The sequence below is a fragment of the Bipolaris oryzae genome, assembly GCF_000523455.1.
Source record: "Bipolaris oryzae ATCC 44560 unplaced genomic scaffold scaffold_141, whole genome shotgun sequence".
NCBI classification, from domain to species: Eukaryota; Fungi; Ascomycota; class Dothideomycetes; order Pleosporales; family Pleosporaceae; genus Bipolaris; species Bipolaris oryzae.
In genome coordinates this window covers 1-14,582 of record NW_006911417.1, presented here as the reverse complement: position 1 = coordinate 14,582, position 14,582 = coordinate 1, and the positions used below count along the sequence as shown (strand labels likewise).

The 14,582-nt window shown below is 49.8% G+C and overlaps 6 protein-coding genes across 6 annotated transcripts; 2 read left to right on the top strand and 4 right to left on the bottom strand.

Moving 5' to 3' along the window:
• Positions 1 to 515: 515 nt before the first annotated feature.
• COCMIDRAFT_28876 (uncharacterized protein) lies at positions 516 to 2,119 on the top strand (the record flags this gene model as incomplete). The annotated part of the gene is made up of 3 exons (XM_007692781.1): positions 516 to 1,411; positions 1,460 to 1,662; positions 1,707 to 2,119. 3 exons carry the CDS (start codon positions 516 to 518, stop codon positions 2,117 to 2,119), a joined length of 1,512 nt encoding a protein of 503 aa, XP_007690971.1.
• A 4,285-nt stretch (positions 2,120 to 6,404) lies between these two features.
• On the bottom strand, positions 6,405 to 7,956 carry COCMIDRAFT_39440 (uncharacterized protein; the record flags this gene model as incomplete). The annotated part of the gene is made up of 2 exons (XM_007692785.1): positions 6,405 to 7,744; positions 7,866 to 7,956. 2 exons carry the CDS (start codon positions 7,954 to 7,956, stop codon positions 6,405 to 6,407), a joined length of 1,431 nt encoding a protein of 476 aa, XP_007690975.1.
• A 267-nt stretch (positions 7,957 to 8,223) lies between these two features.
• COCMIDRAFT_28874 (uncharacterized protein) lies at positions 8,224 to 9,341 on the top strand (the record flags this gene model as incomplete). The annotated part of the gene is made up of 4 exons (XM_007692780.1): positions 8,224 to 8,374; positions 8,436 to 8,440; positions 8,492 to 8,593; positions 8,667 to 9,341. 4 exons carry the CDS (start codon positions 8,224 to 8,226, stop codon positions 9,339 to 9,341), a joined length of 933 nt encoding a protein of 310 aa, XP_007690970.1.
• Positions 9,342 to 9,400: 59 nt separating this feature from the next.
• COCMIDRAFT_103336 (uncharacterized protein) lies at positions 9,401 to 9,583 on the bottom strand (the record flags this gene model as incomplete). Its single annotated transcript, XM_007692788.1, has 1 exon — positions 9,401 to 9,583. One exon carries the CDS (start codon positions 9,581 to 9,583, stop codon positions 9,401 to 9,403), a length of 183 nt encoding a protein of 60 aa, XP_007690978.1.
• An 82-nt stretch (positions 9,584 to 9,665) lies between these two features.
• COCMIDRAFT_103325 (uncharacterized protein) lies at positions 9,666 to 10,683 on the bottom strand (the record flags this gene model as incomplete). Its single annotated transcript, XM_007692787.1, has 2 exons — positions 9,666 to 10,531; positions 10,620 to 10,683. The coding sequence occupies 2 exons, from the start codon at positions 10,681 to 10,683 to the stop codon at positions 9,666 to 9,668; spliced, it is 930 nt and encodes a 309-aa protein (XP_007690977.1).
• Positions 10,684 to 11,437: 754 nt separating this feature from the next.
• On the bottom strand, positions 11,438 to 13,407 carry COCMIDRAFT_39437 (uncharacterized protein; the record flags this gene model as incomplete). The annotated part of the gene is made up of 5 exons (XM_007692784.1): positions 11,438 to 12,688; positions 12,850 to 12,962; positions 13,015 to 13,050; positions 13,102 to 13,164; positions 13,215 to 13,407. 5 exons carry the CDS (start codon positions 13,405 to 13,407, stop codon positions 11,438 to 11,440), a joined length of 1,656 nt encoding a protein of 551 aa, XP_007690974.1.
• Positions 13,408 to 14,582: the final 1,175 nt, after the last annotated feature.

Below are 14,582 nucleotides of genomic sequence, written 5' to 3'. Positions count from 1 at the left end.
GAATGTGAATGTGAATGGGAGTGTGAGTGTGAGTGTGTGTGCGGGCAAGTGGTCGTCGTGGGCACATCCGTTCTGGGACGCCCCTTCCCTCCTTGTGGGATGGCCCATGGCCCCTTCCGTATGGTCGCGCAGCAGCAGGAGCGTTGGAGGCAGCGGGCTGGGGGAGAAGGAGCCATGGTGCCAATGATGCCAATGGTGCCACTGGTGCCAATGGTGGGCGCGTCAGGAACGACGAGACAGCTGAGCGTGGGAAGCGAACGTTTAGCACCCTTACACAGTACACAGTACACACAGGAGCAGCCCAGCCCGCCCTTGTCTATTGGACGCGGAATCGGGGCCTCGTGGCAATCCCAGCCGGCACCTCGACGGGGGCATTGCGGCATACCCACGCACAACCACGACTCAACAAGACTCGACTCGACTCGACCCGACTCGTCAAGACTACCATACGAATTTTCTAGACTGCGCGCAAAGCTTATCGCCGCCCGCCGTGACACCACGCTGCCCAATCCTCGATGCTGCTGCTGCTGCTGCTGAGAGCTGGAGCCTCGAGCCCATCGGTGCGGCCACTTATCTGCACGGCATCTTCCAATTCATCCTTTAGCCTCTTGGGCGCTGCTCCAGGGCAACCAACCCCACATGCATGCCGTCGTCGTGTATGCAACGGCGAGCCACACACACCTCCTCACGTGCGACTGCTGCTCCTGCTGCTGCTGCTGCACCATCTCCGCCTCCACCACCCACACATGATTACAATGTCTCCTGCTCCTGCTCCTGCTCGTATCAACGTACTTAGCAGTCGTGTTCACTGTATGGCCATGGCTAATAATCATGTCCACGATACTCGTCCACTTTCATCTCCAAGCGAGCCTGCCCATTCTACTCGACCGGCACCACCCTCATCAAACCTCGCTTTGTCTGCACACGGTACCATCACGTATACAGCAACTCGACCATCGCTTGTCCGTACCCGACTCGCGGCCGGTAAAGACGATCAGTTCCCACCTATACTACAAGCTGCCTTCACATACTTACTCCTGCATGCCTCTCGTCATCAGCCCCCACTACCCCCTTTGCGTCTGATCATGGCCGCTTCCCTTCCCAATCAGGCCCTGGCCTGTTGCTTGCCGACTCCGCTGAACGGCTGCATGGGGGGGTGTCGCCAGCAGCCAAGCTTTGTGTGGACCCTCGACACTGGTTCCGCCATCCCTAAACTTTGCGCCATGCCACCACCCATGCCTAGCCATCTTTTTGTTGCATGCTCTACACATGTACATACGTACATGCTCTACAAGACAGGAACCCGCCTTGCTTGCGCTTGTGATGCTTTGCTGCAGAACCGGCCCGCACATTGCCCCGCCCAAATCTCCTACCGGCCTTGGTTTGCACTCACCTACTATAGGTGCAGCACGTACGTATGTCTTACATAAGTACTTGCCACTTGAGTCTTCTCTATCAGTCGGCCCATTTTGGTCATGGGCCAAGCAAATAAGTACCTACTCCAACTCTGCTCTGTCTCCGGCCTGCAAAGCTGGCTCGTGCGGTGGCTGCAAAACCAACACGGTGTGGCCGGGCATCAGCAACCCCCACGAAACATTATGCACTCGCCCTTGCCACATGTGACTTGCAATGCAATAATCAAATCACTCGTCATCTTCAACGGTAGAGCGTCGTCACATTCATATGTGCTGGACCTATACCTACAGCTTCACTTGCTAATTCCCGCATCCCGTCTGCACACATGCAAAGTGCTCTCGACGGTCACGCCAAGAAATGCGCGACGCATCCATTTGACCAGAGGATGGCGGCACGAGATCCCACAAATATTTTGCGCAAAGTCGACATCATCCGATGTCCGTCCAATCCGGCTAGTGCTTTTCCTGTTCCTTGTCAAAAGCAAATCACTGTGCGGTTCGTCTTGCTGCTTCCACATGGGTCGGGTCATCTTCCCCGACAAAACGACATCTGGGTTTCATTCATCCCGCCCTCTCTTGACTCTTCTGAGCCGAGCCTGCATCTTGCCACACTCAGTACGTTCGCAGCAAAGGGACAGATTTCGTCATGTGCAAACAGCTCGACCACCGCGCCAAGCATCATTTCCTGTTCGACTGCCGCCTGATTGCATTATACCCATTGAGGGGGGGAAAAAGTCCTGAGTGATTAAACAAAGCATGCGGACCTACATACACCGGTCTGTTAATGGGATTGCATGGCCATGAAACATTACGATGCAAACCTGATTATAAGGGTGTCATGATAGCAATACCATGCGACTTTGAGTGTGTTGAGCCACAGCAACCCACGGTTTATTGGCCGACCTCGTGGGATAACCTGCCCGCCATGCCAGGTACCCACACACGTGTTGCTATAACGCTCGTCCTTTCCACTTGCCACAACCTGCTATCGACTCTGGAAACGATCTGCCATGTCAAGCCGGCCGACTACATTCATTTCCAAGGTCACGTCGACCGATGTTGGCCCACTCGGAGTATACATATGACAGTTGACTATATCATAGTAGACAGAGAACACATGAGTCGGAGCCAAGCCCTTTGGGCTTTGCATTCTCCTACCCCTCACTTTGAGGCTGCAGGGGCGCTGTTGATCTGGTTTCGTTGCCACTAGATTTTGCACGCCTATGTACATATGTATGTACGGATGCAAGGTTACGACTGCAGCGAGACCCAACCTCTGTTACTACAAACCATTGGGCTCACCGCCTCTCTCATATGTCTGCCGAGACATCTTTTGCCTTATCATGTCGGCCCGACATCCTCTCTGCTGCTGTGATAATGATTCTGTAACGAGCAAGACGTAGCTTCACCTCGAATATTGCATCTATCCGGCAAAATCGGATGTTGGCCCTCCGTTGACCACCACTGCTGGGCTCTGGTCACATGATTATTACCGGCAATACACGTTGTAAATTGCTTGCTAGGCCTGGCACGGGTTCAGCAGGGGAGGACATTTTCCAGCTGCGATTCTAGATCCCGCAGTAGGTTTCAAGGCATCCACTCCACGTGGTCAGCCAGCCATCATACCCACCATACCCACCATGTCAGCGGGAGCCGGCGTGGCGCTTCTTAGAATAAGTATCCCAAATCCTTCATCCGCCAATCTGCGGTATCTGCAGATTACACTCTTCACCGGCATGGGGAGGAGCTGTGTGTAAGCTAATCGCAGCCTGTAACACACTCTGTGCGGCTTATCGCTTATCCCATCAGGTACCGCCGTGTACCTTTATTTCAATCTCTAACCTTCTAACTTCAACGGTCCCATCGCCTGACACACACGGCTCAGATTCCTTCATCTTCCCCACACAGCAAGCCCAAGTGTCGCATCCGTACCGCATGTATATGGTCATGTCGCGACCTTGCATTGAGGATTCAGCTGCAGAAATCCAGTCCCTTTGATACTAGCGCTCATCAACCATACAGGTTCATATTGTACAGAATCAAATTGGTCAACGGTGTTCATACCCAGACATGCTTTGGTTCCCGTGCTTACACGGTACTTACTCTTCGGAAGCACGCGGTTGCCTGTCCTTGAGCTGACACCAATTTTCAAAAAGTTCGGCCTTGCTGTGTGCAATCAATCCCATTCGGCCTTAGCATTGGCTGTCACAAGGAGACCCTTGCATATGCAACTAACATTTGGACCACATAGTGAGGCAACTACCGTACATACTCGACGGCAGTCGCCGCCTGGTAAATACGACGATGCTTCCAGCATGACGGTAAATGGGAATAACTATAATCACCGATATACAAACGCAAAGCTTGTCTTACTCTACTTACTCCCAAGACGTTGCAAAGAATTGAAATTGCACTACTGACGGATGCATTTTGTAGAAACGGGCCGAAGAGCTAAAGCCTACCGAGCCCGCGGCCTTATCCCTTCCAAAATAACAAACCATTCGAAGCCGCACGAGAAGGCGCCGCAACGCGCCGGTCTGCCATGGCTCTCGTCTGAAGTTCCAACATGTCGAACCGGGAACACCCTGTTCGCCCAGACCTCACAGCTGCATTATCAGCCTCATTCATCTAAGTATATGAACCGAGTAAATGAAGGACATGCCTAGTTAGGTCTTTGCACGTTCTGCTTTCTCTTTCCCTAAAGGTCATGCCTGTATACCAAGTAATTGAAAGGTTTTTGGCCTACATAGAATACTCCATCTCTAAGCAAAGAGTAAGTCCTTCCGAATAGTACTGCCAAGCCTGCACATGTCTGATGAAAGAAAATTTTGCGGCAATTGAGATTCCCCAGCTGTCAAACCAGAAGCAATCGCTTCTCCCCAATAATTTACACTTTTTTCGGCCTTAGCCAAAGTAAAAAGAAAAAGGTGGAAAAGAAAAGGACCTGTCAGACTGTTTTAGGTCCATTGGCTGCTTTTTGCAAGAACCTAATGGCGACCAAAAAGATAATCCGGCAAGCTAAATTTAAAACTAGGTTGGGCCCGTCATATTTCATTCGTGCAAAGCGAGGCCTAAGATTGGGTGTAATGTCTGCACTAATTTCTTGTCTTATTGGTTCGACATAACACACCGGTAGGTCAACGCGCACCACTGCACCAGCTATCGTGTAGTAAGTCTGCAAGCACGACACCACATGCGCGTGCCGGACGACCATATCCACATTAACGGACAAAGTTGCGAGATAAGTTTTCTTTTCTGGCGGCGACGGCGGCGGCGACACCGGGCTCGTCCGTCCAGGCTAATTAGTAGGGTATGTAGCTTGCATGTATGCGCAACACGAAATACCTGTTTGATCTTCCCTCCATCTCATTTTTTTCCCTCCTCGCCTTGCTTGAATACGAGAAAAGTCCCACCGATGCACATATGTAACAAGATGAAATGATGCACGATAAGGTGCATACGCATGCAGCTTCACCGTTTGTACATACCTATCTGACTACACCACTTACCAACCAACCCGCACAAGGGCTAACTATAATATACCGGAGCCCAAGCTTCCTCCTCCTCCTCTGCCTGACTACTGCATCCTTCCCACCCTCCCTTACCCCCTCCTTCCCAAACAAAAAAAAAGAAGAAGAAAATAATCCGCCATTCTATCGTTGAGTAGTAATCTGGGCAGCACCTGGCCAAAACTGCGGGGTCCACCCACAAACCGCAACCGCACAAACTGACGTCTTCCCTCCCCCCTCCCCCTCCTCTCACACCTCTCTTTCTCCAACCAAGCCAAGCTCCTACAAAAAAACACCCCCCTACATACACCTACATAATCTACCGCCTGCGCCGATACCGTAACCCCCCCAACCCCCTCTCACCCCCTTCCCCCCGCTTCCCTCAACCCAAGTCGCCGACCTTTGCCCGTTCGACCCGTACACTCCACGTTTTGCCCAAACGCCCGTGCTTGCATATGTTTAGCATAGAGTAACTTGGCCTTTTTTTTTATTCTTCTTCTCCCCTCCTCCCCCTCTTTGCCTTGTGGCCACGTGCGAAGCGTGCAGGAGGATGCGTGTTTCAGAAAGTTGCGTGTTTTGTGAGTGAGTAAGTTGAGGCCAGGGTGTGTGTGTGTATGTATGTGCTAGTGCGCAATAGGGTAAAAGTGAAGTAGGCGAGCCCGGGGGAGGGGGGGGACGTTTGGTTTTAGTCCCCGTTTGTGTAACATGGGGAGGGTAGAGATGGTGGTGATAGGTGTAGGCGCCGAGAGAGGGGGTTTTTCGTCCGGGGGTTTGCCTGGTATGTTGGGGGAAGGGGGGAAGGGGGGAGTGCTGGATCCCGTGTGCGAGGAGTTGTCCTGCTTTTTTTTCGGGGAGGGGTGGTTGGGTGGGTTGGAGGGGCTATGCTGCTACTTACTTAACGGTACGGGTACGTCCTTGTGTGAGTTACGGATAAGAGCCGAACGCCGCTTCTTTTACTGCCGAGTGGGGAATTTGCCAGTAGGATGCAGTATGTATGATGCAAGACTCGCCAAGGGCTAGATCAAACTTTCTTATCTTTTTTCTTTCTTTTTTTTCGTTGTTTCCGGGGGAAGGGGGGCTTTTCCATTATTCCGAGGGAGGGGGTGCTCGACTGACACATTTGCTTTTTCCCTCTTTGGTGTCACAGATCAGCACCGCTACGATCACTTTGGTTTTTCTGTGTACCATCGTTTTTCTTTTTGGAGAGAGATAGTCAGGAACAGTGCCATGCCCACCTGCCACATGGCAGCCACATTCTCAACGGTTTTACCCACAACTATAGTTTTCCTTTGCTATTACTTTTGAAGTTATAAAAAGATTTTAGATTCGGCAACTTTGTTCTATAGAAGCATTTGTGACCCGTTTTCTTGGGAAAAGGAAGCAGGGAGAGTGGACTTTGTTGAACTACACCACATGTTACACCTAGTCAAACACGAATTCACCCGTCGAGTGTTTCCAAGGCCGTCTTTTCTGCTGCCCCCTATCTAAGCTCAACGCCTAAGCGCGCGACAATTGTAGTCCTCAGTCGCTCGTGCAGCTCGTTCGTCTCCTTATTGGTAAGTGTGCGCTCCAAGCTGCGGTAGTTGATGCGGTAGCACATGCTCCTGCGTCCCGTCTTGGGGTGCACAAACTCATCTACCAGACGGACATCTTCGACGAGATCGCCGCAGATTTCGCGTGCGATTTCCATCACGTCATTTTCGTGGAACGAAGGGGTTGATGTTGGGACGGGGGCCGCGGACGCAATCGGTGTGCCAGCAGCGCTTGAACCGCCTCTCAACCAGAAACTAACATCTTTGAAACATTCCGGGTACTTGCTAAAGGGAACGAATGGGGAGATGGATTTCTGCTCGCTGAATTGCAACAGGAAGCGCTCGTCTTTTGACCAGAATAGGCGAATGTCGGGAATAGAGTAGAGGAGCATGGCGATACGCTCGAGACCCAGTCCGAACGCCCATCCTATGCGGTTGGGCACAGAGGCGTTGTTTAGAATAGGTTGAGAGACAATACCGCAACCCAGCACTTCGAGCCAGTCGCCCTGCCAGAAGACTTCTAGTTCCCAGGATGGCGAGGTAAAAGGAAAGTAGGCTTCTACCCAGCGCACCTTGAGCGGCTCGCCAGAAGTCTCCGCATCTGAAGCGGATTTCGCGGCGTTGAATATAGTCACTACCATGTCTTCGAGACTGCGTTTGAGATGTGCGGCTATGGCTTCGACTGCTTCTGGCGAGTGGCCTGTCTGCAGTGGGTTGCGTTCCGCATGATAAGTCGGATTTGGATCTTCAACAGCAATGTCGTGCTTGGGTATCTTTTCTACATCTTCCCAGATTATATAGGCAAGATTCTTGCCTTCCTTCTCAGCCTGCTGTCGATCCCAAGTTCGCGCTCCCTCCATTTGATGGAAGACTGGATAGTGACTTCGATCAATGGCATCTCTTCTGTAAACATCTGCGCTGATGAGGTATCCTTCGCTTTCGTTGTTACGGAATGTATCGGCTTGGTGAGCAGAAGTATGTGTTCGTAGCACAGTTTCTTTGTTCAGGTAGTACGTGTCTGTTCTGCTTCGCCCAATATGATCGAGTGGAAAGCCAAGCGAGTCGAAATTTTGCCCAGTGGTAACAATCGGAAAGAGGTTGTTATGCGTCTTGTATCCAGGAAACCGAGACTCAATTAATTTCCGTGTGATGGTGAGAGGATGGTCTGGTTGAAGATGTAGACGTCGGGGTATCGCATCAAGAATTGACGAAGGAGTGTTCATCCACTCATCAGTCTTGTATGTTTTCCCTTCTATCTTGACCTCCTTAGGCAATTCTCCTGGTGAGTCTTAGAAAAAGATTTCTTTGGTTCACATCGCTAATGTTTTGCATGCACTCGTATAGTACAATAACCCATCTAAAAATAATTCATCACATGATAGCAACATACCTGAAGAATAGTATCTCACATTGCGCAGCGTAAGTCGAGACACCAACTGAGGTCTCCATATCCGCAATTGTCCCCTTGAATGTAGCTGGCGACACGTCGCGGCCGAGCATAAAGGTATCCGCATTTTTGCAGTATAGCAATTGTCTTGGTTAGTCGTGCAGCCCGCAAAACCGTACGCGATGCCAAGCCAAGCCAGCTCCGGGCTTAAATCCGAACGCAGGGATGACGTCCGCATGCTGATTTCTCGGTCCCTTAACAACCACCGAACTTTCACGAGCAAATCTTTGCTATAAGGCTGCGGTACGGCTTTGTCCACTCTATACATCCACCCCCGACCAGCTTTAGATGCCGCTGCTGCGCAGTGCCTCGCATTCAACATGGCTCAAGCCGCAAAGAGGGTGACTCTGCCCGAACTGCGCAAAAGTGAAGATGTAAAGCCTGTCAAGAAAACGCCGATTCATTATCCCTTCTGGTTCGGCGGCAGCGCAAGCTGTTTTGCGACTTTCTTCACTCACCCGCTAGATCTTGGTAAGTCTTTGCGATCTTCTTCCGTACAGTATGTGGGGTTCCTGGCTAACAATTGGAACAGTAAAGGTATGACACATAGAGTTGCATGCGCCTGTTCTTGTTTACTCACAATCTTAGGTCCGTCTGCAAACTCAGGCGACTCATGGCGTACGGCTAAACATGATGCAAATGTTTTCTCATGTTATCAAAACTGATGGTATACTGGGTCTATACAAGGGAGTATGTCTTCCCCACTCCCCCCCTCCCTCCTCCCCCCCAGCCCCCCTATAGGACAACGCCTAATAGACCATAGATATCTGCGGCGCAGCTTCGTCAAGGCACGTATAGCATGACACGCTTCGCTGTGTATGAATCGCTAAAAGCCCGCATGACAACGACCGATAAGAGGCCTTCGTTCCTTACACTCGTTGGTATGGCCTCGGTATCAGGCTTTCTTGGTGGCTTTGCCGGAAATCCCGGAGATATCCTGAACGTGCGCATGCAACATGATGCCGCGCTACCGAAAGAGAAGAGGCGAGGCTACAAGAATGCGATTGACGGTATAATACGCATGTCGCGCGAAGAAGGCGTAGCTAGCCTGTGGAAAGGCGTTTGGCCCAACTCCTCAAGAGCTGTGCTCATGACTGTTGGCCAACTGGCGACCTATGACGGATTCAAGCGTGTCCTGTTGAACTACACGCCTCTCCAGGACAATCTCACCACGCATTTCACCGCATCTTTTCTTGCAGGGTTTGTCGCTACCACGATCTGTTCACCAGTAGACGTTATCAAGACCAAAGTCATGAGTTCAAGCGAAAACGTGGGCCTTGTGAAGACAGTCTCAGATACGATGAGGGCTGAAGGGTTCCGCTGGATGTTCAAGGGCTGGGTGCCAAGTTTCATTCGCGTCGGACCGCATACTGTACTCACGTTTCTATTTCTGGAACAACACAAAAAGGTCTATCGCCAGCTCAAGAGGGTAGATTAGAGCGAAGACTTGAAGAAAAAGAAGCTTACAAGAAAGGTACGTTCGACGTATAGACAGATTCACGATACCACATGGGCGGGCGTTTGGCGCGAACAGCATTCTTGCAGCGTAGTACTGTTACTTGTACATAGAGGCAGGTTCCCAGCACATAGAGCAGGGATACCAATATACGACTGGTAATGCATCTCTGGTGGAGCTCGCGAGCATATTGAAAAGTCATTGCCATGAGAACAAAATTGCATTCGTTCAAAGCCCTTCAACGATTATCCATGCCAATTTATCACAGTCCAATATAAGGAATAGGTATTTTTACATCTCACTCTTTCAATACCCGTGCTTCGCCAACTCCTCCTCTGTATACTCCCACAACTTCTTCCTCAGCCCCTCATCCCTCGCATACTTGCTACCATTTTTCTTCTTACCAACCGGCATATAATACGCCCCATTCTCCAGCTCCTCCTTGGGCACCGTCGCACACCACGTAGTATTCAGCGCTCCGCCCTCTGGCCCTCTAAAATGGCCCGGTAGGACCAACCCTATGAACCCCAACACCCACAGCCCAAACTTCAAAATGATATTGGCGCGCAGCGTGTTGAACAAATCCGTCAGGATTACACCGGGGTGCAGCGATACAGACGTGATTTGAGGGTAATGTTCCGCGAGAGACTTCGCATAAATCAGATTCGCAAGCTTCGACGAGCCGTAGCGGAACACGGTGCTCTGCTTTTCCAGCGCCGCCTGATCGAAGATGATGCCCTGGGAAACATGCATGACGTGTCCGGCGCTGCTCAGACTGATGATGCGCACGTCTGCGCCTGGCAGCTTAGCTGTCTCAAGCATGGTGGGCAGCAGCAGCTTGGTGAGCAGCGCGTGGCCCATGTGGTTTGTGCCAAACTGGATCTCGTAGCCCTCCTTCGTCGTGCTGTATGGTGTCGCCATGATGCCCGCATTGTTGATCAGGATGTCGAGACGCGACTCGCGGGCTTTGAATGTAGAGGCTGCTTCGGCGATGGACGCGAAGGATGTTAGGTCGAGGGAGAGGTACTCGATGTTGCAGGCGTTGGGGACTGAGGATTTGATCGAGGCAATGGCATCGCGGGCTCTGGACTCGCTGCGGGCGGCGAGGTAGATGCATGCGGGGTTGTGAGCGGCGAGATATGCGATTGTTTGCTTGCCTAGGCCAGCATTGCCTGTTGTGGACGCGTCAGACTTGTTGAGGTTGAGATATTGGTGTAGCTGGGAGCGGCTGCGGAGAAGGAGAGATACGTGGGTACGTACCGCCAGTCACCAGGATGACTTTGCCCTCTAGACTGCCAATGTCGGCCGCGGGATTAAATCCCATTGTGATTCTCTGTAATGGATATGTGGGTATCGCGTGAAGAAGCTGTGTCAGTATTGCTTTGGAGTGGTGTAGATGTGTTTTCTGTGGTAAGAACGCGAACGTGTTGATCTGTTGGCTCCGGTGTATCCGAGACGCCGACTGTCGCCGCTTCAATAGGCTTATCCTTGGAATTTAGGGGTTCTTGCGGTATTCCCTGGCCCAGTCTACTCGTCGTAGGCCCATGGTAGGAGTACGTCTCATCTCCAATGGTTCGGCGACATGCCGAGGTTGAGGGTGCGCCATGACGTCGTATCCAGGAACCTCTCTCGGTGCACAAGGCCTCGGCAGCACAACGCGCTTACAATTATGTTGTAATTCCAATACAGCACCATACAAAGGCTATACTAGCGAGAGTTGATGCAGTTCATTCGGAAGCTGTGAGAGAATGGATTGTCTCAATTAGTGCTTACCACGCTGCTGATATGCATGCGGGCGTTCTGGGCAATGCTTCCGCACATCAATTACATATAAGAAAGGGATATTTTTGCTTAGAAAATACGGGGTAATGTTCAGTCTTTAAGTCATATAGCATTTGTGTTCGGACCCAGAGTATGAATACAGATTAGATCATAAATTGTCATATCTCAATAATACATCATCTCAGCCCCCAAAATAGCCCCAACCCCGAGTCAGGGTAGAAAGAGTGTCATTCCCCGCCTCCAGTCCGCCTTTGGTATTTGATCCTGGTTTTATGGATATGAAATGTGTCTTTCTATCATGTATCGCCAGTGAGGTCAATCGCTTGACCAATTTGCTCTTTCGTCGGGCGAGAGACAGGCATGCGTCTTTTGGTATTGGATTTTGGCCGTACCCGGGGAGCAGATGAGCCCAGTGATGAAGGAGCTACTCGTTGTGATAACACTGGTAAAGCAAGGCCAGCTGTAACAGGCAGCTCTGGAGACACAGGTACAATGATGCCCTTCATCTCTTTCTTTGTATGATCAGGTGTAAAAGCGCCATGGTCTTTGGGACACGCTTGAATCATGCGAGATGGGTAAAGTGGAACACTTCCCGTTGTTTGCGAGATGACATTGTTACTTGGAGGATTCTTCGAGATTGTGGCATCTGTTGGCTCCAAACCCTTGCGACGTCGTTTCATTGGCGGCATTTCTGAGGATTTGGCTTCCGCTTCGACGGCCGTCTTTTGTGGCGATGATGTAGCCTTCGTGGGGGTCTCAGGCGCAACCCTCTTTTTGAAACCGTCTAGTAAGACTTTCGCCGAGATGGACAACTGAATGTTCGACGCCGAACCCAACACTGTAGATGCGGACGATTTTTCTGTAATTTCGTCTTCAACACCACCGTGAATCCCTTGCAAGCCGTCAATGATTTCCCACATGAATTTCCAGACCTGGCGATTGAGGCGAAGATCTGAGAAGGATTCACGAAGCATTTCTCGGAATATCTTGATATCTCTTAAAAGAACTTCGCGACCCATTTCCAAGTGCATGAAAATCAGGACAGCCACGCCAACCATCTCCACAGGAGCAAAAGTTTGAACACCGCGCAGATGTTTATCCGCGTTAGTGAAGGTATGAGGATCCAGTTCTGCAAGCTCGCTAAAGGTTTTCCAGACAGCTGCAAGGTGAGATTTTGTAGCATCATTGACTGCTTCTGCATTATCTAGTAATTTAGGGACTGCGTTATAAGCTGCCTTGAAGACTGGAATTCCGTTTCCGTTTGTTGCACGCGAATTCTTGACCTCAACAATTTGACTAAAACAGGCCATGGTGATTTGGAAATCCTTCGCGCGGCTCCGGTCTTTCATCAAGTCGTAGATGACTGGGAAATCCTGTACAAAGAGCTTGGCCAGTTCCTGCCATGGCTCCGATTTCGCTCGTATTTTCTCCGCAGCACTGAGCTGGATACCCATCTGAACTCTGGCAAACAAGTCCTCCTCTTGCTCTTGGGTCAACTCTGAGAACTGGAAGGTAACAAAGTCTTTCTCCAGAAAGAGTTTCTGGGTCTTTAGCGGGAGTAAGCGTTTGCGCTTAGTCCCTGGAGTCTCGCAAAACCACCTTGCAATGTTGGTAAGTATGTCTCAGTAGTGGCAGATCCCAAAGAAACTTACCACTTCTCTCCCTGGTGGTCATGACAAGGAATCATTCCTTTCGCAAAAGCTCTTACGGAAGACAGACGCTGCTTTCCATCAACACATACAAAGGTGGCACGCGTTGGTTTAGTGCCTGAGACATGATCTGTCTTTTTGTTCAGAATAATCGGAGGGATGTAGTAGTTTTCTGCAGGGCTAGTCAGACTGGATGGAAAGGGCCTGGAGTAGGTACAAATTACCCATCAACGAGTTTATCAAGCCAGTCATGCGATCCGCTGTATACAATTAGTGGAGTCGCGACAGCAGCCGGCTTGTGTTATCCTTGCCTGTCCAAACAACTTCTCGCTGGTATTCCGGATCAACATTGATAGTGCCATCTTCGAGCTCCTCTAGTTTTCGTTAGCACCCCATAGTCAAGCTTCTCAAGCTCTTTTCTTACTTGTCAGACTCCTCATATTTCGCATGTGAACGTTGGGGTGCGGCAATTGTGGTTGCGGCTTGTAAATGCTCGGATCATCTTCCTCATCCTGTGCAACAACGTCGCTATTGTTTTCGTCTTTGACAACGGACCGAGGCGTGACGGCGTTTTTAGCGCGCCTATTGATCAGGCCGGTCGTGTTGTTGGTATCCATGCTGGTGAGGTCAGTTCATGTTTGCGTGACAGAGAATATAGGTCTGGAGGTATTTATGTTAGAGTGTGACTTATTTGGGAAGGAGCTAACCCTGGTTGACGCTAGCCTACCATCCAAATTCAGTAGGTAAAAGAGTAGTAGTGTCGACAGTCGCCGGCACTGAGTATTTGAGTTGCACTGACTGAAAGTATTATACCACGATTTCTAATCATAAAAGACCAACCTTTCTTCCCTCGCAACCAAAGCTCACATCTAGGAGCTCCTATGAAATATCGACCATTGTTGTTCACAATCTTAGTACAGATAAAGGAAGTGCTCTGCAGGGCTCACTGAGACTAGCCGGCTTGCATCTTTTAGAGCCAAGTACTGTATTGCATATTCCCTATAATAATCGTATTAGCGTTTTTTTCCGCGGACGTAACAAGACGTAATACTTAGTAGGCCTGTTAAGCCTAATAATATTCGTCTGTCAGTGGTGGGTTGATAGCCGCTCTAGCTAATCACTTCTATAAACTCACAATGTTTTCGTTTTAGCAATCTCTGCGTAAGCGTTTCTTCAGTGTTATCCGCTAAATTTCGAGAGGGTTTTTACAACTTGTATTTTGAATGATTGACTTGGCTTCTCAAACATCAACTGAGCATGGCAGTCGTAGCGTTTTAGATCCAGCCTTGCCTTGCTTATAGGCCGTGGTTAGAGCATAAAGAGTCTTACACCCTCTAGACTTTTGGTTGTCAAATTGCGGGCAAACCTACAGTAAACATAGCGCTGACGAAGGTATGGTGCATCGCGTAGGCGATACTTCTGATTTGAAGGTACAAATACTGTCCGTGCGCACCCAATGCAACACTTCAGCCAATGCAACACCCCACCAAAATGCGAGCTCACCAAAAAATGAAGCTTTTAACTACCACTAAAACGCTATTATTGCGAGATTTTTTAGTAGAGTACTAGTATAATCGTATATTTAATATATATCTACTAATATTTACTTAGTAACTATATACTACGGCTATAGATAGTGGTTTTAGTAATAGGCTTAGCGGGTGGTAATGCATTACTACTACTACTTTTAATCTCTATAATATAACGCTACTTTAATATTTTTATATTCTAATTTAATAAAGCTTTTTATTTAGTAGTATTTTACTTATTATAAGCTTTTTATATAGTTATA